This window comes from Lagopus leucura, unplaced genomic scaffold, assembly GCF_019238085.1.
Source record: "Lagopus leucura isolate 7727_CA_CO unplaced genomic scaffold, USGS_WTPT01 145-14_obj-0_obj, whole genome shotgun sequence".
Lineage (NCBI taxonomy): Eukaryota > Metazoa > Chordata > Aves > Galliformes > Phasianidae > Lagopus > Lagopus leucura.
This window is the reverse complement of record NW_024964493.1, coordinates 75,791-95,748: the sequence shown is the minus strand read 5'-3', so window position 1 is coordinate 95,748 and position 19,958 is coordinate 75,791. Positions and strand designations below refer to the sequence as shown.

Below are 19,958 nucleotides of genomic sequence, written 5' to 3'. Positions count from 1 at the left end.
GGGGAGAGCTCAGTGCTGTGCCACCCTTGCACCCAGAGCCTCAGTGTGGGCCCCTGCCATGGGTGCTGGCAGTTCCTTGAGCTGCAGTGATTGCGAAGGCGATGGTTTCCCAATCGAGCGGACGTGAGGCCAAACCAGCAGCGTGGTGACGAAGGAGGAAGGACCGTCCTCAGGGAGCTGAGTTGGCTGCGAGAGGAGGTGAGGAGGGGGCTGGGGGTCCCTGGGCCAGAATGAGGAGGGAGATATAGGGGCTGCAGCCCATCCGCCGCCCAGGGGGGGCACGCAGGGGTGGTGGTGGGAACAGCACAGGGCACAACGCCTGGGGTGACATTAGGCTGCCTGCCCACAGCACAAGCACTATGGCACTGCTGGGTCACATCCTGCCACCACCACCTCCGCTGCTGCTGCTGCTGCTACTGCCATACAGCCATGCTGCACCATGCCACCCACAGCCCAACGCCACGCACTTCATCTGCACGGATCCCACTCTCAGCACTTTCCCCTCCGGACTTCCTCCTACCACCGTGGCCATCTCAGTGGAGTTCACTGCTGTGACCACCATATCTCCCAATGCGCTGGCTGGGCTGCCCCATCTGCAGGAGCTGCACCTCTCCTCCAACCGCCTGGCCATGCTTCCAGAGGCCCTGCTGCAACCCATACCCACCCTGCGCATCCTTGACCTGACCGACAACCTCCTGCCCGACCTCCCTGCTGGCATTTTCCATCACTCCATCCACCTGCGGCACCTGGTGCTGCAAGGGAACCTCCTGCAGGCACTGCAGCCAGCCTGGTTCGTGCACCTGACCCAGCTGCATTGGCTCAACCTGGCAGGCAATGCTCTGCTCGAGGTGCCCCCCGCTGCCCTCCGCCCACTGCGCTCCCTGCGCAGCCTGGACCTGGCACACAATCGCCTGCATCACCTCCATGCTGATACATTCAGGGGGTTGCAGATGCTTGAGCGGCTCGACCTGGAAGGCAACCAGCTCCGTGCACTGCCACCAACCCTCTTCATGCCCACCCCTGCTCTGCGCCTGCTCTTCCTGCAGAGCAACACCCTGCAGGTGCTGCCCGATAGCATTTTCTCCCCACTGCTCCATCTCCGTGTCCTCGACCTGGCACACAACCATCTGCAGGCTCTGCAGCTGCCCCCACGCTCCCCTGGCCCCCCGCTGTCCCTCGACATCTCAGGGAACCCTTGGGTCTGTGAGTGCTCATTGCTGGCACTGCTGCAGGATGCAGCCCCGCAGCTCACTGCTGCCCGTGACACACGCTGTGCCAGCCCTGCACAGCACCGGGGGCAGGAGGTGGCTGCTGTAAGCCAGGCTGGCTGTGACCACGGAGGGAACAAACAGAGTCCCCTGGATCACTAAGGAAGGGGTTCAGCACCGTGTCCCCACCCCTCCAACTCTCCCAGGGAAACTGAGGCAATGAGAACAGGGCTGTCCCCATCCCAGTGATTCCCATCCCTATCCCAGTGATTCCCATCCCCATCCTACCCCCTCCATCCCAAAGTCTCCCAGCCTCACCCTTCCTGGTTCACACCATCCCCTGTCCCATCTCTCTGTCTTCATCCTTACAAAAAACCCCATTAAATGGATTCTCCTCGTTCTGCTGTGCTGCCATCTGCACTGTCCTGTGAAGTTCATGAATGAAAGGCGGTGATGGCTGCCATGTCCTCTGGCCAAGTCCATCCCATCCCCTCCATGTTCCATGCCCCCTGCCTGCTCCCATCCAGGCCAGCCCAATCCCCTGGGTGACCCTCCTGGACAACACAGCGTCCCCAAGTTCCCCACCATCTCCCCCAGGTGACACTGAGCCCTGGGGACAGACAGAGGGGTCACGGGGTGCTGTCACGGGGAGGCGTGACATAAAGACACTGCATGGGGACACTCGGTGCAGGGTCACTCGCTATGGGGACAACTGACACGTGGACACACACAGCAAAGGGACACTCAATATGGGGACAAACGGGGAGGAGTGCCGGCGGGGGGACACCAGCGAGGCACAGGGCCACCTGTTGTGGGACATCCTGCTCGGGGACACCTGGAAGGGGACACCTGGCACGGGGTTACTGGGTAGGGGGACAACGGCCGGGAGTCCCCTCGTGGCCGCATCCCCTCAACCCTCCCAAAGTCCCGCCCCTCCCTCCCGATTGGCCGCGGAGCGCCCCCACCCCTTCGCTGATTGGCTCCCGCCTCGCTATGAACGCGACGCTGGGCGGGGACGAGGAGGGGGGTTACGGTCGCGACCGGGAATCTCGATCGTGACCTGAGGTGGCGATATCCCACCCCACCCCCTCCCCGCAGTGAGTACGAAGCTGGGGTTTTGGAACAGCAGGAGAGCGGGACGGGGGAGGTCCGGTGGTTCGAGGATGGGGGCGGCGGGGGCACCGCGATGTCCCATGGGACCCCTAAGAGTCCCCGGCGGGGACACCTCCCCCCCCCCCACCCCCTCCAACGCCCCCTAGAGGACGGAGGGAGTCCTGCACCCCCCAACCCCCTCCCCAAGGACCCCCTTCCGCAGGGATCCAGCCCCGCTTCCATCCCTCGAGACCCAACCCCACTGCGTCCTGGTGGGGTGGGAGGTGAGCCTCAGCACGGAACCCCATCCAATCCCCCATCCACCCCCTTAAAATCCCCATCCCCTGCGGTTCAGTGGCCTCCCGGTGCTTTCCACTCGTGCCATGAGTTTGCAGTGCTCGGCACCACGTGTCCTTTCTCTCTCCACCGCAGCGATGTCAGCCAACAACGCGGCACCAGCACGAAAAGAGCTGCAGGTAGGGCCATGGGGAGGGTCCATGGGCTGGGGGCACTGCGGGATCCCACCTCCTCACTGTTCCCCATTGCCACCCTACAGCAGAGCGCGGTGGGGCGGGTGGCCAGCCTGCCCCTGGTGAGCTCCGCCTGCGGCATCGTGTCCAGTGCCTACAGCTCCACCAAGAAGAGCCACCCCTACATCTGCTCTGTGTGTGATGCTGCTGAGAAGGGGGTGAGGACTCTGACAGCAGCGGCGGTCAGTGGGGCGCAGCCCATCCTCACCAAGTTGGAGCCACAGCGTGAGTGGGGCACCCCGCAAATCTGGGGATGGGGTGTGTTATGGGGTTCCACATCTGATTTTTTTCTGGGGGGGGCTTTTAGTATCCACTGCTAACGAATACGCGTGCAAAGGCCTGGATAAGCTGGAGGAGAAGCTGCCCATCTTGCAGCAGCCCACTGAGAAGGTAATGTCCCTATAGGGCAGGGCAGCCTTGGGTGCACTGCTGGGACAAACTGCTCCATTCTGTGCCCTCCAGGTGGTGGCAGGGACCAGAGAGTTGGTGTTGTGCACAGTGATGGGTGTGCGGGAAGCAGTGAGCGGTGCTGTGGGAATGGCCTATGGGGCCGTGCAGGGCAGAGTGCAGAGGACACAGAGGATATTGAGCTGCAGCGTCGACACCGTTGTGGGCACCCGTCTGGGTCAGCTGCTGGCAAACGGGACCGAGACGGTGCTGGAGAAGTCGGAGGACCTGGTGGAGCATTACCTGCCTGGGATGGACGAGGGGCCGGGTGAGTGCCCACCGCCCTGTGCTGAGCCATCTCCTTCTTTTTACGGGGTGTAACCCCCTGTTGGGACTGAACCCCATCCCCAGGGCTCAGCGCTGCCCTGGTACCGTGGGCTCTGGGTGCCACGATGGGAGGTGGGCACTGAAAGTCCCCACCTGCAGAGCAGCCTTCAGCCCTCTGCCAGGGCAGCGCTGAGCCTCGCAGAGCCACCGTAACCCAGAGGATGTTCCCTGCATGGGGAAACATGTAGAGCAGCAGTGGGTGAACTCTCACCTGGAAAGCAGAGAGCAAATATAGCCCTGTGTGCCACCAGCCTGCATGAGCTGTGTATTTATAGCTCAGCACAGGGCAGCGGTGGGCAGAGCTGGCACTGTGTCACCGCAGAGGTGACCGCAGGGGCGGAGGGGACACCTCCAATGACTGGGAGCCAAACACCCTGCGCTGTGACACGGAGCTCAGGGCACATCCTTGGGGATGCTCTGCACCCTGTGCAGCTCTCACCATCACCCTGCAGCAGATGGCACCGAGGTGACCTCAAGGGAGCAGCGGCGGAGGCGGCAGAGCTGCATGGTGCGCGTGGGCTCACTTTCGGCCAAGCTGAAGCACCGCGCGCTGCGACGGTCCCTGGGTGAGCTGCAGTGGGCCCAGCACAGTGCACAGCAAGCCCTCAGCAGCCTGCACCGCATCATCGAGCTGGTAAGGCTGCAGCCATCCCCACATCCCCACCTGGATCACAGCGGTGCACTCTTGGTGTTTTCCATCCGTTAGATCCAGCAGGGCCGGCACGGCGTGGACGGCTCGTTGCACAGCGCCCGGCAGCATCTGCACCGCATGTGGCTGGAGTGGAGCCTGCAGGATGATGCACCCATGGAGGACAAGCAAGTAGGGGAGGGCCGCTCCTCAGCAGGGTGTAAGGCAATGGGGTCGGGGCTGTGCCCCAGCAGCGCTGCCTTCTTGCTGCTTTCCAGGTGGAGATGAGGACCATGGCCATGCTGCGAGGGCTCCTGAAGCAGCTGCAGGCTGCCTGCGCCCATCTCCCCATCCGAGGGCTGCCGAGCGGCGTGCAGGACACGGTGGGGCACGTGAGGCATGGCGTGGAAGGGTTGCATAGCTCCCTGTCCCATGCTTGTTCCTTCCACGACCTGTCTGGCATGGTGCTGGAGCAGAGCCGGCAGCGCGTGCTGCAAGCGCAGCTGAGCATCGATGAGCTCCTGGAGTACGTGGGGCAGCACACAGCCCTGCCATGGATTGTGGGACCCTTTGCTCCCGTCCTCGTGGAATACCCGGAGGATTGTCCCATCGAAATGGCCAAGTGGAATGGCTGTGACTGTGTGGGACACGGGGTGAGCACTGTGCACGGTGACTGCTCAGAAGGAAGCCAACCCCAGTGGGGTCAGCAGCAGGATGGATTCAATCGCCCGGTGTGGGACCTGTGATGCAAGGAAAGGGGGTGGTGGCGCGTGAGAAACACCCATCTTGCCCTGAGCCAAGACGGCATCAGGATTCCTTATCTTAGCATCTTTCGGAGCACATGAAAAAGAGAAAAACAAACCAAACGATCCCAACCCATCGCTCTGTGCCTCTCATTGAGTTGGGGGAGGGAAGGAGGAAGCGTAGAGCCGGGGTTGGCTCCATCCGGGTGCGGAGGTGGCCGAGTGTCCCCAGGCTGTGCCCCGCCGTCGGGTGGCAGCGGACTTCGGCCTCGTTATCACCGTCTCCGCTTCCCATGGAGCGCGCGGAGCTGTGCGGGCATCCTCACGTCGGGGGGCAGCGAGGGCCCCCCCCCCCCCCCCCCCCCCCCCCGGCCCCGCCGGGGGGGGGAGGCGTGGAACCGCCTGCTCCGCTGGGGAAGACCTACGCCGTCGGTCGGTGCTCTCGGGCCGCCCCCGGTAGGGTGGGACGCGGTCACATGCGCACGGGGCGGGACCTGGGGCCATAAAAGCGAAGGGGGGAGCGGCTTCGAAAGGAGCGTCGCGAGTAGCGCTGAACTGGTGAGTGGGGTGGGGGGTGGGGGGTTGTGGGGGTGTCCCGGTCCGAGTCCGGAGCTGCTGTGTGTCCCCCCAGTCCCCGCATCCCCTCCGGGAAACAGCCGCCACCGCTCCGTGCTGGGGGTGGGCCGGGATCGCACCGCCCCGTCGTGGTGGGAGCTTCGGGGGGAGCTGGGCCCCCCCCTGTCCTGGGGTGTGCGAGTCCGGGATTCCGCTGCGGGGGAAAGGAGGGGAAAAGGAGGGGACCGCCGGGGTCGGGGGGCAACGTGGGGTTCCCTCTTCCGGGGTTTTCATTCCCCCCTTTCACCCTCACTGTGCAGATTTTTGGGGGTGCTGCCCTCCTGCTCTGCCCCGCCATGGCCGCTAGTGAGGATGGCACAGCGCAGCCCAAAGCTGAGGAGCAGCAGCAGGTCGGTGAGGCCGGGGGAGTCCGCCTGCATGGCGATGGGGGCTGTGGGCACCGGGGAGGGACAGTGACCCACTCCATCAGTGACCCCATTTCCATCCACGAGGGCTGCGTTTTGTTCTCACTGTTCCCCTTTGTCATGCACAGAGCATCGGGATGCGGGTGGCCAGCCTGCCCCTGGTGAGCTCCGCCTGCGGCATCGTGTCCAGTGCCTACAGCTCCACCAAGGAGAGCCACCCCTACGTCCGTTCTGTGTGTGATGCTGCTGAGAAGGGGGTGAGGACTCTGACAGCAGTGGCGGTCAGTGGGGCGCAGCCCATCCTCACCAAGTTGGAGCCACAGCGTGAGTGGGGCACCCCGCAAATCTGGGGATGGGGAGTGTTATGGGGTTCCACATCTGATTTTTTTTGGGGGGGGCTTTTAGTATCCACTGCTAACGAATACGCGTGCAGAGGGCTGGATAAGCTGGAGGAGAAGCTGCCCATCCTGCAGCAGCCCACTGAGAAGGTAACGTGGGGTGCGTGGTGCATCGGGATCTGCCCCAGTGCTGCCTACCAGGGCTTTGTCGTTCTCACCAGCTCATCTCAGACACCAAGCAGCTGGTGACGTCCACAGTGACGGGGGCCAGGGATGTCCTGACCTCCACTGTGGCCGGAGCCAAGGATGCAGTGAGCAGCCGTGTGACAGGAGTGATGGATATGACCAAAGGAGCCGTGCAGGGCAGCGTGGAACTGACCAAGTCGGCGGTGAGCAGCGGTGTCACCACCGTGATGGGCTCCACCGTGGGCCAGATGGTGGCCAGTGGGGTGGGCTCCATGCTGGAGAAGTCGGAGGAGCTGGTGGACCACTACCTGCCTATGACAGATGAGGAGCTGGGTGAGGATCTGATCCAAAATGTGGCAGATGGAGCCCGCACTGGCTCTGTGTGGAGGTCAGTGGTGGGGCAGGGGCTCAGTTGATGGATTCCTTTCCTCTAGCCAAGCTTGCCACAGCTGTGGAGGGCTTTGAACCGGAGCAGCAGAAGAAGCAGCAGAGCTACTTTGTACGCCTGGGCTCTCTGTCAGCCAAACTGCAGCACCGTGCCCTCCAGCACTCCCTGGGCAAGCTGCAGAGCGCCCGCTCCAGCAGCCAGGATGTGCTGGGCCAGCTCCAGCGTGCCCTCGACCTGGTAGCACCATCCCCATCCCACCCCCACCGCTGGGCTGGGATCAGCCACCCACCCACTGCTTTGTCCCCGCTGCAGGTGGAGCAACTCAAGCAAGGCGTGGACCAGAAGCTGCAGGGAGGGCAGGAGAAGCTGCAGCAGCTGTGGTTGGAGTGGAGCACCAAGCAGCCCAGTGGCAGCAAGGAGTTGGTGCCACCAGCAGTAAGCAGAGGGCAGGAGGGTCCCAATGCTGCCCCCATTTCCCTTCCGTGCTCACCCCACTTTTTGTCCCCACACAGACAGTGGAATCAGGTGTGCTGGCCCTGCTGCAGGGCTTGGCTCAGCAGCTGCACAGCACCTGCCAGCCCTTGGTGTCCAGCCTGCAGGGCCTCCCTGCTGGCATCCAGGACACGGCAGCACAGGTCAGACACAACGTGGAGGAGCTCCGTGCCAACCTGACTTCAGCCACCTCCCTGCAGGAGCTGACAGGCAGTGCAGTGACACGGGCACGTGCCCACGCTACCAAAGCCCGTGAGCTGATGGATGAGCTGGTGGAGCACGTGGCTCACAACACCCCCCTGTCCTGGCTGGTGGGGCCCTTTGCTCCTTCCGTGCAGCAGGGGCAGAGTGTGCAGGGGGAATAGCAGCCCCTGGGGGGAGGATGGAAGTGTTTCCAAGCTGAAATCAAAGCTCCTACTAACCTGCCCAAGTACCCATTAACTTCCCTCCCTGCCCATCCTGGGTTTCCCCTTGGCCAGAGCAGTGCCAGCAACGTGCCTTAGCTTCCCCCAGTGCCTATGGCTGCTCCAGCCCTTGTTGGCCAGCTCTCCATCTTCTCCAGCCTCCACTTGTCACCTCTGGTGCCTTCAGGCTCTTGCTCTTCCCATCCTTGCAGCTTCGTCTGCCCCCAGTGGTGGTGCCTGGTGGGGAGGGGGCTGTGGCTTGGGGTGGGTAAAGCAATAAACTCTGTTTAGGTTTTGCAATGGTCTAAGCCTTCTTGGGTCTGGTGGGGTTGGGAACCTCGGTTTCACCTCAGGATCTGCCCTGCTGATCTCCTTGCTGCCACTTGAAGTCCTTCCTGGGGTCTTTACTGGAAGGAGGAATGAGGGCATGTGGTCCTTTGAGGTCTTCCAAGGGTGGGGGGCTTCCAATAGTGGCACCACAAGAGGCTGTCCTGGTACTGAGCTCCATGCTCCTCCACCACCAGTGCTGTACAGAGCTGAGGGATTGAAACTAGATGATCATTGTGGTCCATTTCAACCCAGGCCATTCTAGGGTTCTGAAGGTCAGAGGCTCCTGGGGAGTGCAGACCTCTGGGTCTGATCTCCCAGTACCTGCCTAGATCTGGTTCACAGCCTGTATCTGACTTTCAGCTCACCCATACAGAGTGATGCCCTAAGTGGTGCTCACAGAAGCTCCTTGCTGGGATGACACACAGTTTGGCCAACCCAAGGCTTGACTTGTTGCCAAAAATTGGGCAAGAAGGAAGCAAGGTTTATTTGGGCTTTGTTTATGGAGGGGTGGAACATGAAATAAACCCTGGGAAAGAGCACAGACTCCCCAGAGTATGGTTACAGCAACACCAGCCTGGGATCAGGGCACTCCACCCTGCATTGGCACTGCCTGACCCGTGGCACAAACAGGACACGAGGACGCAGCATCTGGTTGAGCTGGGAACATCTTTATTTTGCATGTACAAAAGCTTCAGATTTCTTGCAAAAGAGCAGAAAGACAGACAGACAAACAAGATGCTGCCCAGCACAAGGCAGGATGCTGCCACTGGTGAGTCCCCCAGCCAACGTAGGGGAGAAATACACAATTTCACTGTGCTTCTCCAAAGGCAGATGCTGCATCTGCTGGAGTGGAGGGACCAGGCTCCAGCAGCTGCAACCACAGGAGGGAGAAAAGGGCTCAGAGCAACACAGATCTGCCACTGAGGGGAAAAGTCCTTGTGTCCGTTCCCTAGTGGGGCTGCACTCAGCACCAGCACTGGAAAATGAAGAAGGAAGGCTGGGAGAGCAGCCAGGCCCCACCATCACCCTTTGGGGACAGCTGTGGCAGGGACAGGGCCAACCCTGGGTGCTCAGCCCAGTTCAGGGCCCAAGGGAATAGAAACCCCTGGGGATTTGCTCTGGTCCCAGCCCTGGGCAGGGACAAAGGGATGAGGGAAGCTCCTGCCCACCCCTAGTCACAGTCAACGATGCCTTAAGAAACAGACACTATGGCTCTTTGTGTTTTTCATTAAAAAACCCTTTATATTCATTTCATGTCGGTTGAAATCACAAGAAATTAGGTGGGGGGGGAGGGAGGGGGAGAGGAAGGAAGAAAAAAAAATAAGAGGGGACAAATACAGACAAAACAGCACAGTTTCCCCCCACGTTCAGTGCTTTCACGGGGTCAGGGGCACAGGACAAGACCTAGGACATCAGCTACTGTGTGACTTAGTGAAGTAACGCAAAGATGGGCAAGGCAGAGGCCGGTCTCCCTTCGGAGCAGGTTGTGTGGCCCCTCCAACATCCTCCTGCAGGCAGTCCCACGTGCTCAGCTCTCTGCATCCTCAGCTCTCCTCTGCATCATCCACAGACTCTGACTCCCCACGAGCCCTCTCCCGTTCGGTGCTAGGATAATCCTGCACGCTGCAAGGAGAGCACAGGCATCACCTCAGCAAACGTCTCCCCCCTGCCCTGACCCCCCAGCATCCCCTTCCCAAGCCAGGAAAAGTCCTACAACCCACAAAATCCCCCAGATGTGGCCAAATAGGAGCTCGGCTTCCTGCAGAGTTGAGGCTGGGTGTGTGGCAGATGCCAAGGAGCTCCTCTGTGCTGCATTTGCCTCTCGTCCACTCACTTGTTATGGGCCTCCTCGCTAGGTGCCTCCGGCTCTCCAGCTCCTGGCCCTCGGCTTTTGTCTCTCTCCTGCTCCTCTGTGCCCTCCATTTTTTGGGACAAGGATTCGCCATTCACAGGACCTGACAAGTCTGCAGAGAAAAGACAGGTTGGGACACTTGGGGCAGTTCTCACCCACACCACCCCACTCCAGAGGCTGGGCACCACCAGGACCAGCACAGCAGGTTGTCCTGGTACACAGCCAAGCCCTCAGCATGGTTATCCCAGCTCTGGCCTGACCAAGACAGCTATTAGAATGGCCCCAAGACTCAATTGCCCAAGCCCAGAGGCTGACCTCAGCATGGATTTTCCCCACTGTCCCCTCCAGGAAAACTCTTACGCCATTACTAGCATGTGCTCAGCCAGGATTGACTGCTGGGCTCGCAGCCATGAGACAAAGGAAGATCCCAGCCACCAGCTGCCTGTACAAAATCCCCCCCTATGGGTGTCTCCACATTCCTTCATCTCCCTGGTGCCGTGGACCACAGCTCAAAGAGTGAGCCAGGCCCAAAAGCTGCCTCAGAGGCACTCAAAATCAGGGTGTGGACACTGAGGTTGCCCTTTGCTCTTACTGCCACGAGCGTTCGATATTCATCTCCCAAAGTCTCACTTAAAAATGCAGTCCCTAGACTCTGTGGGGGAAACTGGTTTGAAACTGCCCCTTCTCCAGACAGCTCCACAGCCCTGACATGAGCTAGACCAAGGTCCACAGGGGGACCAGCTGTGCCCTGAGCACAGCCCTGGGATTGCCACACATCCAGACAGAGCAGGGAACCACCCCGAGACGTGCAGGGAACATTACCAGCATTCATTTCCTCTTCTCCCTTCTCATTCTGTGTCTCCCCTCCCGACAGCTTCTCCTGGCCTTTCTCCACATCGCCCTTGTCCTTCTCAGGCCCAGCTTTGTTGGCTTTCTGGATTGCTTCCATCTTTGGTCCTAGGACACGCGACTTCAAGCGGGTGTAGACTTCAGCAGCTTTCTCCATCACGTCCTTGTTTGCTTTATAGCGACGGATCTGCAACAGAAACAGGGACAACCTTGGAGTTGTAGTGCCCTAAGCAGGCTTGTGCCCTCAGTGGGCGTTCAATCCTCCACCTGCCATACCTTCTTTAGAGTAGCCACCACATCAGTGTGTTTCTGGAGGATGTGAGAGGTGACCTGGAGTGCACCCAGCTCCTCTAACGCATTCAGGCACCGCTTGATGTCCTGCAAGGATGGCACCAAGATCAGAAACCTCCTGGAAGTCTCTCTGTGGATTACATCTCTCTCTGCACAGGCAGCAGGGGGAATAAATTGGGAGGCAGAGGGACTTCATTTGCTAAATCCCTATGGGGCTTTTCAGCAAAACTCTGGATCTGTCTCAAGGGAGAAACCAACCCTACAGCACTGCAGTCCCAACTCCACCAGCTCAGCTGAGGTGAGAGGACAACCACCCCCCACTTGTGGGGACAGGAATGGGAATGACAGAATCGTCCCTGCCAGCTCCCAAGGGGGCAACCAGGGCAGCCTTGAGCTTCCAGTGGGCACCCAGGACCAGCACTGCTGTGAGCACAGTTCCCTCACAGCATCCGCTATCGAGACATCTGCCTTGAGCAGCTGGCAAGGCCTGCATGGTGGCCAAGGACACAACCAGGGATCTCCCAGGCCAGGTCAATGTGTTTGAGCACTCACTGGGTTGTCCACCTTCAAGGCAAACTTGATCTCACTGTGAAGTTTCTGAAGTTTCTCTTCAACTGTGGGCTCTGGAGCAGCAAGAGACAGAAAAATGTAACAGGTCACCAGTATGGAGCACGCCATCACCCAGGATCTCTCCCCCAAAAGGGGATTGGCTTCTTCTCATGTTTCCAAGGCTGAAAGCAGCCTCAGGGGCTTCTATGAGGAGAATGGGCTGAGGTGTGCCAAAATTAGCAGGAATCTATGTAGGAAAGTGGTCTCTGCACACTCTGTAAATACTTTGACGTGATGCAGGGACCACGGCCATGCTGGAAAGCTGCAAGCACAGCCACACTGATCCCAACTGCAGAGAACCCTCCCCCATCTCAGTTAGGAAAGGAACCAGCCCTGGCTCCCTTCTCTCCCTTCTGTAACTCCTCTCAAAAGCCATCGCTCTCTCACCCTTTTTCTTCTCCATTCTCCTTTCAGGGATCAGGTCAGACTTCTTCCGGCCTCTTTCCACTTTCAAAGGTCTGTAGGTAAAAAAAGAAAGAAGTCATTCAAGGGATGCCTGCAGGTGAAACCACCTGCCTGTTGCTGGGCAAGCAAGCAAGGTGACAGCTCATGCCAGTGCATCCTCCAGACTGTTCAACAGCATGAGCCCTGCCACACTCCACCCATGCTTGCAGACACATCTCCGAGATCACACAGGCAGGAGCTCTGAGACAGCAGCTCCCCCATGCCCCAGCTTTCCAGAACTGCAGAAAGGCAGAACTCAAAGCAAGGTGTCTGGGGATACCCCAAGGATCTTCCCCTCTGTGGGTTGGAATAAAACAAGGAAGCTCAGCCTGGTGCCCTCCAGACACCTCCATCAGCCCCTTCAGCTCTAGGAGAAAGGAGAGGAGAAACCCCCTCTGTGGGTGCTGCTGTCACAGACAGCTCCACAAGGATGCTCATCCCCACTCCAGGGTGTCCTCAAAAGGGACTGGGCACCAGCAGAGGAGATCTGTCCCCAAAAGAAAAGAGCACTGAGTGCAGGGAGGGGAGATGCTGACTTGTTTCGTGGTTTCTCCTCTGCTCGGCCTCTCTTCTCCTTCTGATTTGGTTTCCTTGACAACTCTGAGGGCTGCTTCTTCACTGGTTTCTTTACCTGAAAGGAGAGAACAATGCGGGCAAAAGCAGATTGCAGCAGAGAAATCCCCCCCCCCCACCCCAACCACTGCAGGAGGGAGGCAGTGCCATGGCCCACTCTGATCCTCCCAGTCCCATATGGGGGTGATCCAGAAAACCAACAGCCAGCACCCATGATATCACTGCTGCAAGCCACAGGCAAGCAGCACCATTGGTCTGGGTGCAGTGCTGTCCCCTGCACAAGATGAAAAAAGATTTGGGTTACAGCACAGCCATCTGCTGCTTCAGAAGTAAATATGCTGGTACTTAAAACAGCCCACCCAGCCTGCAATACCTGGCTGCCTGTGTGGGCAGACCCACACTTCTTTCACAACTCAGATCTGCACGATGCTTTCATAGCCCAGCTCTACATGGAGAAACAGGCATCAGAATGAAACCCTTCCTCTGTCAGTGAGGAACCACAGCTGCCAAAGGCCCTCTGCAACCTTTCTCAGTGCTTCGCCCAAGCCTCGCTAACCCTTTCCATTATCTGCAGAGCAAAATGATGATTGTGGTGGGAGGGACAGCATCACAGGGATGTAAGCTGGATGAGGGCTCCAGAGCCCAGGGAACAGCTGCCCCATGGACACATCCCTTTCCTGCAACTCCAATGTAACAGAAGACCAAGGCAGCAGCTCACTGCTGCTCCTGGAGGCACCTGCTGACCTGACAAGAGAGGGTGGGTTGTCATTTGACACCAGCTCTCCTCCTGTACTCACCTCTTTCTCCATCTCCAGCTCAGAGTCCGAGGAGGACGGGGCCTTACCCCGGCCCTTTCTGCCCTTTTTGGCCACTTCATCATCTGCACTACTGTCGCTGTCTGAGTGCACCTCCTCGCCCTTCTCTGCCTTCTCCTTCCTTTTTTCTTTCTCCTCCTTCTCCTGCTCCCGGAGCCGACGGATTTCTTCCTCTTGTTCCCTCTTCCTCTTCTCTTCCAGCTCCCGTCGCCTTTCCTCGTCTCTCCTCTTCCATTCACTGATACGGTCCACATCACTGTCACTATCACTACAAAAAAAAAACAGAGATTGTGTTTGGAAGCCTTGTTGTGAGAAGTGAAGCCAGGGACTCCCCCCAACCCAGAGGGTGACAGCACCCCAATCCCACTGCAGCTGATCTCACCTGTCGCTGCTGGAGCTGATAGGGACACGCTCGAGTTTTGGTTTCCTGCCACGGGGCTTGGGAGGGGGTTTCTCAGCTGCAAGACAAGAAGATGTTCAGCAAGAGCCCTGGTAGCTTCTTGTGAAAACTGCCCCAAATCAGGGGGTGCTCAGACATGCATTAGATGCTGCCCACAATACAGTGGGCTTCAGAACCTCAGGAGCACCCAATTTCTCGTGCTCTCCAGTATCCTGAAGAAGCCAGCAGTGGCTCAGTTGCAGTAGGTGAAGTCTCCTTGGTGTTACCTGGCTTTCTGCCCCGTTGAGGCTTTTTAACAGACACATCAGAGTCTGAATCGGAGTTGGAGTCTGACTTGGTCATGTCCACAGTCGCATTTCCCATTTCTGAGTCTGAGTCCACTTTGGAGTCAGAGTCGGAGCAAGACTCCACTTTCTGTAGATAAAAAAGCAGAGTTGGAGGTGGGAAGCAGGAGCAGCTGACATCCCCAAAAGCAGCACTGCAGGGCCCAGCCAGGTCACTAAGAAGCAAGGTCTCACAGCCTCCTGCCCCAGCACAGCAGCACAGAGCTCCCTGCTCAACAGAGGAGCCACCCCCTGCACCTTCCTAGGCAGTGCTGGCAAAAGCCAGCTGCCTCATCACGCGGGGAGTCTGGAGGAAAGCAAAGGAGCAACGACAAACCACTTCAGGAATCTTTTTACCTTCTTCTTCCTTCCCCCTGCAGGCATCCTCCGGGGAGCCCTGGCCACTGGCTTCTTCTCAGGAGTGAAGTCCTGAAGGAAAACCCAGATATTCAAAAATGGGGAAAGATCTCACGAAGGTGAAGCCAGTCAGTTTCTCCAGGCCTTGATTCAGTGCCACTGGCTCCACAGATGGTGCTGCTCTTCCAGTAGCATCCTGCCATACCCCAAACTCTCTTACCTGGTCACTGTTTTTTTCTGACTCAGACGACGTTTCTGAGTTCTCTTCTTCTGTCAGGGAGGGGCTGCCCTGATCTTCACTTGAAGATTTCCGAGGCCTTTTTGCCACTGGCATCTGATACTCGAGAAGCAACAAAGTGAGAAGTCCACCCTCTTTCCTCCCACAGCAGAAAGGGAGGAAGATGTTGCCCAGCTCTACCAGATCAGCCCCACTGGAATGGCCACGTGCACCAGGATTTGGCTGTGCCACCACTTCACAAACAAAGCACAACACCTGCAAGACCCGTGAACACACACTGGGCCCCACAACCACACTACAGCAACGCCCGCCCCCCGCCCGGGGGGGGGCGGCCCCCCATCCCCACTGCCTCAGCCCACACTCACTTTCATTGCCAGTGATTTTCGTTTGAGCCCGCTGTGGTCGCTGCCTCGATCTGAGTCCTCATCACTTTCCATTTTCTCTGTGGTGACTGCAGCCATGGCAGCATCTTCCTCGTCATCACCAGCATCACTTCCCCCCATCGGGTCATTCTCGGGGATGTCACTGTCAGAGGAGCTGGCAGGCTAAAGATAATGGAAATAACAATGATGTTATTGCACCAGCAGGCCGGTGGTGTGCCAGGCTGGAGAAAAGGGGCACAAAAGGGTGACAAGCAACGAACAGCAGCATTGAGCAGAGAGGAGCACACACAGAAGAGCACAGGTAAGGTCCCCAACAGGAGCCAGGGCCCTTCAGCATGGTTCTGGGGCAGAAGGACAATATCACACAGCCCTTGGATGAGCGTGCTCTTGACCCCCTTCTTATCTCCCTGCACCCCCTTCCCCAGAGCCCCTTCCACACCACCCCGAGACCACCAGAAACACCTTCCCTCCAGCTCCCTTGGCTCAGCTCCACCTACCACTTCCTTGCTCCCCTCCCCAGCATCCTCATGCTCTGCCAAAGAACCCTGGAGAAGCCTGAGCCTGACATCCCCCAAGGGCGAGCGCACCCCAGCCTTCCTCTGCCTTGCAGGTGCCAGAGAAGCAGGGCTGGGTGGTGTGGTTCAGTCCTTCCTCCAGCAGCTCATTTCATGCCAGGCCTCTTCCTTCTCACACACCTTCCCCATCAGAATGGCCTGCAAAAGGAGTCCAGCACTGCAGCCCTGCTGTCACCCAGCTGGGATCTCTTCCATGCTGTTCCACCACCCCACACAGGGAACATCTCCCAGCTTCTTATCAGCCCATCACGAGGTTCCTCAAACAGGCACATCGCATCCAAGGGGAACAAAGCACCTGAGCTGCTTCTTCTGGGCTCTTCCATTCTTTTCACAGACAGCAGGACCAGCTGACCCTAGAGCCGGGGTTCTTCCAGCACTGAAGCCTTGCTGCTGGAAAGACTCTCCTCATTTTCTTGACACCTTGCTTCACGTAGGTCTCGAAACCAAAACAGCCTCTACTTCAGTCTCTTCTGTGAGACCTGTGGCCTCGTTGGGATCTTTGCCATGGCCTCGGTCACAGCAGACCCTTCAGGAATGAGTTTCTGAAGTCTGCTGGAAGTTCACAGTGATGCTGAGCCATCTCTTGAGCAGAAGGTGCCGCCTTCCTCACCATTGCCATCCTCCCTCCCGCCACTACATACAAGCAAAGTTGTTCTCCAGGTTCTCAAAGATCTCCAGGGTCTCACCTTATCTACAACTGCATCCTTGGGTCCAGCCTTCTCCCACAGCTACTCAAACCACAGCTCCTCTCCTGCAATGCCAGCAGCACATCTGAGCCTGCCTACCTCCAGACCATCTCGTCTTCATAGCTCACCTTTAAAAACCTTCCTCTGCCTCTTCAGACCAACTGCCTATGAAGCTGCTTTGGACGCCTTCTTTGAAGATCGCTATACAATAAATTGTATCATACAATAATGGTTACAAAATGCCCTTCGTACACATGAACAATTGACAGCAAAGAGCCTTTCCCCAGCCTGCTCTGAAGGAGCAATCAGTGGCTTTTGGCTCAGGACCTTGGAAACGAATGAAGAGAGGGACTGCACACAGGTCCATGAGCCAGGGACCAGCAAGCCTCCATTCTCACTCTGACAAAGCAATCCTCTGTGGCTTTGGGCAAGGCACACGCAGCACATCCCTGTCTCACCTCAAAGATGGGGCAGAGGTGCCTACCTCGCAGAGGACAAGGAGGGCCGACTCACCGAAAGGAGAGGCAGGAAGGGGGAAGCTATTTCAACCCGAGAAAGCCAATCTGCGAGATGGAAGCGCAGAGACACCACAGCAGTGACAAGCAGAAAAAGGAGGAGAGCGACTCGGAGGAAAGGAAAGCTGGAGGCAGCCCGGATCCTTGCTGACCCCCCGCCGCACGAGGCCCACACTCACCGGAGGGGCACTGTAACTGGCATGAGGGTTGTTCTGGATTTCCCATAATCCCTCGTTGAAGCCTTTTCTCTTGTTTGGTTTCCCATATTTGTCCTTATACTTTTCATAGGGGAACAGATCTTTGGGGCCCAAAAAGGCGCTGGAGAGAAACAAAGCAGAGGTGAGCCCAGAGCAGAAGCAGCAGGGCAAAGCCCAGAGGAGGGGCGAGGCAGCGCTTACGTCTCGTGAGTGCCGAAGAAGAAGATGGGGTACTTGTTCGGCGGGGGTTTCACAGCACCATCCGCGATGTCATCGATCTGAAAGGAAACCCAAAGCAGGAGGTGGTCAGAGAGAGCGGCTTGGGCACATCCTCTGCAAGGCACATTAGCCCCGGCTAGCAGCGTCGGACTCCAGCACACACACACACTTGGAGGCAAGCACGGCAACAAAGCACCCGGACAGGGAACTTGCTACGCACAGAGTCCTAATGCAGCATTACGGCCAAGCAGGAGCTCTAGAAGAGGAACAGAAGGGATCCGGCGCAGACGCTTTATGGCTATAGCTGGGCACCATGTGCCCCCTCGTCAGGATGCGTGGGAAACCCCCTCCGAGCCCAGGGGTGGCAGCTCCGGCGGGTGGCCTGAAGGTCCCTCCTGGCTGCAGATGGGCCACAGGCAAAGCCCAGCCGCCAGCAGGACGCACGGGCACCCCAGTCTTCTTCCCAACACGCCGCATCGGCTCCGGTGCCCTTCGGTCTGCTCCACGTGGGCTGGGCTGGGGCACAAGCAGGAGCCTCGGGGGCCCCCCCAACACGCTGGGGAGTCTTCGGGAGGAGCGTTCCCAAAGGAGCAGCCAGCTAAAGCAGGAGATGCTGTGAGCAATGCGAGCGCCCCGCTGGAAGGGCTGAGTCCTGTCGGCGCCGGGCCCCAGCCCCGCGTTGGCGCAGGGCTTGGAATCCCAGATCTCCTGGCGTGGTGCAGCCAAGCAGCGTTGTCTCCAGCACCCCGGTCCTGCACAGCATCACTCACCATCGGACCGACCCACCGAGCCCTCGCACCCTCAGCACTGCAGAACTCTAACTGAGCCCCGCACGCCCCGTGTTGGCACCGCCATTCGGGATGGAGATGCACAGCACTGCCCACCAGGACGGCCATCCCCACCACGCAAACTTTATCGCCCCTCACTCTGCCCGCAGCACAACAGCACCGCTCCGCTCCTGCACCTTGAGAGCTCACAGCCCCCTGCACGCATCGGTGTCACCTCAACACGTCCCAGCAAACGGCACTGCCCCACGGCAGCTCTGCCCCCATCCCTCCTCCTGTAGTCCTCTGAGTTTGCAAGGCTGTGCAATGCGGTGGAAGGACGAGGCTGGAGATGGAAGGATGGGGCAGGGGATGGGCGCCGGGAGTACAGACCCAGCAGGAGCCCAGGCAAAGAGTAGCTCCCGACCCCTTGGGAGAGTAGGGCAAAGCGGGAGCCTTTCTTGAGTGGTTCTCCATCTCAGCCAGGGTTGGGGTTTGGCCCATGTGTCAGTACAGGACCTCAGCTCCCCGCTTTGGCTCAAGTGACAGCGTGAGACCCACGTATCAGCACGGGGCCTCAGTTCCCATTCAGCCCAAGCACCAGCGCGGGACCCCAGGGCGGCGGGAGCACAGAGCCCCAGGGGTGACCAAGGGACGGGAGCGGGGCAGGAGGGCAGAACGGGGGGCAGAACGAGGCCCGTTCCCGATCACAGCCCCATCCCCAGCCGGGAACAGAGCGCGGTGCGGTGCCAGCGCGGGTCCGCAGCTCCCAGCCGGCCCCGGTGCCAGCAGAGCCCCGCTGCCAACGAGGGACCTCAGCTCCCACTCCGCCCAAGCGCAGCGCGGGCTCGCAATGCCGGCCCGCCCCGATCCCAGCCCCGCTGTCCCCGCGTCCCGCCGGGCTCCGGTCCCGCTGCGAGCGGCCGTGAGAAACCCGCGCTGCGGAGCGCGCTCCGCCCCGAGCCCTGCCGCCACGGGGCAGCCCTTCCCGAGCCCTTCCCCTCGCGGAGCGGCCCCGCGGGCTCACCCGGGCGGGCCAATGCGGGTAGCCCTTCATCTTGGCGAAGACGAGATCTCCGGGCTTGAAGCTGTGCGGCATGGCGGCCGCGGGGCGGGGCGGCGGCGGAGGCCCAGGCCGCGGGCAGCAGCGAGCAACGGGGCGGGGACGGCCCGGCCCGGCCCGCAGGATGTCCCGCCTCTCCCGCAGACCCGGATTCTATTGGTTGCTAGCGGTGCCGCTCTGCCATCTCGTCCAATGGGAAGATGCAAGGGCACGGCGGGATAACGGGATTGGGCCGTGCCTCCAACGGCGGCGGGGTGGGGGCAAAGAGGGGCACGGCCGGGGGGGCGGGGGCAGAGATGTGGAGGGGCGCGGGGCCTCTGCGGGCTGAATTGCGGGGCTCGGGGTTGGATTTAAAGGGGTCGGGAGCTGCGGTTTGGGGCAGATCTGTGAGGGGGGGGCGTGGGCTGTCGGGAACTGTGAAAGGAATGAAAGGAAGAGCCCCATGGAGAGGTTCCCCGCGGCACGAAGGTGAACGATTTAGAGGGAAAAAAAGCCATCGGCAGCCATCTCGCTTGGGGCAGAAGTGCAGCCCAGAAAGCCTGAGCCTTCCGGAGAGGTTAAATCCCATCAGCTCCCTGGAGCTGTCCTGATAGAACCATGAGAGCAGGGCTGGGGGTAGCTGGAAGGCATCCCTCAAACAGTGCGGCTGTGGAGAGAGCTTCCCCTTAACCTGGGGGAAGGTTCTACAGGAAAGGAACGGGAAGCACGTGGA

General features: G+C 59.5%; 4 protein-coding genes across 11 annotated transcripts; 3 read left to right on the top strand and 1 right to left on the bottom strand.

Moving 5' to 3' along the window:
* The first annotated feature begins 149 nt into the window (after positions 1-149).
* Positions 150-1,622, top strand: LRG1 (leucine rich alpha-2-glycoprotein 1). Its single transcript, XM_042892131.1, has 2 exons — positions 150-198; positions 350-1,622. Exon 2 carries the CDS (start codon positions 360-362, stop codon positions 1,368-1,370), a length of 1,011 nt encoding a protein of 336 aa, XP_042748065.1. The 5' UTR covers positions 150-198; positions 350-359; the 3' UTR covers positions 1,371-1,622.
* A 604-nt stretch (positions 1,623-2,226) lies between these two features.
* On the top strand, positions 2,227-5,107 carry LOC122191735 (perilipin-3-like). 5 transcript variants are annotated; one of them, XM_042892118.1, is made up of 8 exons: positions 2,227-2,305; positions 2,733-2,776; positions 2,857-3,055; positions 3,138-3,220; positions 3,293-3,545; positions 4,057-4,238; positions 4,311-4,424; positions 4,511-5,107. In XM_042892118.1, the coding sequence occupies exons 2-8, from the start codon at positions 2,735-2,737 to the stop codon at positions 4,976-4,978; spliced, it is 1,341 nt and encodes a 446-aa protein (XP_042748052.1). In that variant the 5' UTR covers positions 2,227-2,305; positions 2,733-2,734; the 3' UTR covers positions 4,979-5,107. The 5 variants fall into 5 exon arrangements, with proteins under 5 accessions (XP_042748052.1, XP_042748054.1, XP_042748053.1 ...); XM_042892120.1 differs by lacking the exon at positions 2,227-2,305 and adding an exon at positions 2,337-2,355; XM_042892119.1 differs by lacking the exon at positions 2,227-2,305 and adding an exon at positions 2,502-2,584.
* Positions 5,108-5,458: 351 nt separating this feature from the next.
* LOC122191736 (perilipin-3-like) lies at positions 5,459-8,063 on the top strand. The gene is made up of 8 exons (XM_042892121.1): positions 5,459-5,533; positions 5,851-5,940; positions 6,084-6,279; positions 6,361-6,443; positions 6,515-6,812; positions 6,914-7,104; positions 7,180-7,302; positions 7,380-8,063. The coding sequence occupies exons 2-8, from the start codon at positions 5,887-5,889 to the stop codon at positions 7,722-7,724; spliced, it is 1,290 nt and encodes a 429-aa protein (XP_042748055.1). The 5' UTR covers positions 5,459-5,533; positions 5,851-5,886; the 3' UTR covers positions 7,725-8,063.
* A 679-nt stretch (positions 8,064-8,742) lies between these two features.
* Positions 8,743-19,315, bottom strand: HDGFL2 (HDGF like 2). Of its 4 annotated transcripts, none has more exons than XM_042892111.1 (16): positions 19,211-19,315; positions 17,402-17,478; positions 17,183-17,321; positions 15,210-15,389; positions 14,827-14,946; positions 14,607-14,678; positions 14,193-14,340; positions 13,909-13,984; positions 13,509-13,794; positions 12,675-12,769; positions 12,082-12,152; positions 11,638-11,708; positions 11,071-11,172; positions 10,768-10,981; positions 9,928-10,057; positions 8,743-9,716 (listed from the first exon to the last, which is right to left on the bottom strand). In XM_042892111.1, exons 1-16 carry the CDS (start codon positions 19,280-19,282, stop codon positions 9,638-9,640), a joined length of 1,932 nt encoding a protein of 643 aa, XP_042748045.1. In that variant the 5' UTR covers positions 19,283-19,315; the 3' UTR covers positions 8,743-9,637. The 4 variants fall into 4 exon arrangements, with proteins under 4 accessions (XP_042748045.1, XP_042748046.1, XP_042748047.1 ...); XM_042892112.1 differs by having other exon boundaries at positions 14,827-14,940; XM_042892113.1 differs by lacking the exons at positions 17,183-17,321; positions 17,402-17,478.
* Between the last annotated feature and the right edge of the window lie 643 nt (positions 19,316-19,958).

What these genes read in the sequence shown, in the direction of transcription:
- LOC122191735 (XM_042892116.1), top strand. Translation starts at nt 2,684, where the DNA reads ATGAGTTTGCAGTGCTCGGCACCACGTGTCCTTTCTCTCTCCACCGCA. An exon ending in CACCAAGTTGGAGCCACAGC is followed by an intron (nt 3,056 to 3,137) that starts GTGAGTGGGGCA and finishes GGGGGCTTTTAG; the next exon opens with TATCCACTGCTAACGAATAC. An exon ending in TGGGATGGACGAGGGGCCGG is followed by an intron (nt 3,546 to 4,056) that starts GTGAGTGCCCAC and finishes ATCACCCTGCAG; the next exon opens with CAGATGGCACCGAGGTGACC.
- HDGFL2 (XM_042892111.1), bottom strand. Translation starts at nt 19,282, where the DNA reads ATGCCGCACAGCTTCAAGCCCGGAGATCTCGTCTTCGCCAAGATGAAG. An exon ending in CAGGGGGAAGGAAGAAGAAG is followed by an intron (nt 14,341 to 14,606) that starts GTAAAAAGATTC and finishes TTTTATCTACAG; the next exon opens with AAAGTGGAGTCTTGCTCCGA. An exon ending in AGCGAGGAGGCCCATAACAA is followed by an intron (nt 9,717 to 9,927) that starts GTGAGTGGACGA and finishes CTCTCCTTGCAG; the next exon opens with CGTGCAGGATTATCCTAGCA.
- LRG1 (XM_042892131.1), top strand. Translation starts at nt 360, where the DNA reads ATGGCACTGCTGGGTCACATCCTGCCACCACCACCTCCGCTGCTGCTG.
- LOC122191736 (XM_042892121.1), top strand. Translation starts at nt 5,887, where the DNA reads ATGGCCGCTAGTGAGGATGGCACAGCGCAGCCCAAAGCTGAGGAGCAG. An exon ending in CACCAAGTTGGAGCCACAGC is followed by an intron (nt 6,280 to 6,360) that starts GTGAGTGGGGCA and finishes GGGGGCTTTTAG; the next exon opens with TATCCACTGCTAACGAATAC. An exon ending in TGCAGCAGCCCACTGAGAAG is followed by an intron (nt 6,444 to 6,514) that starts GTAACGTGGGGT and finishes CGTTCTCACCAG; the next exon opens with CTCATCTCAGACACCAAGCA.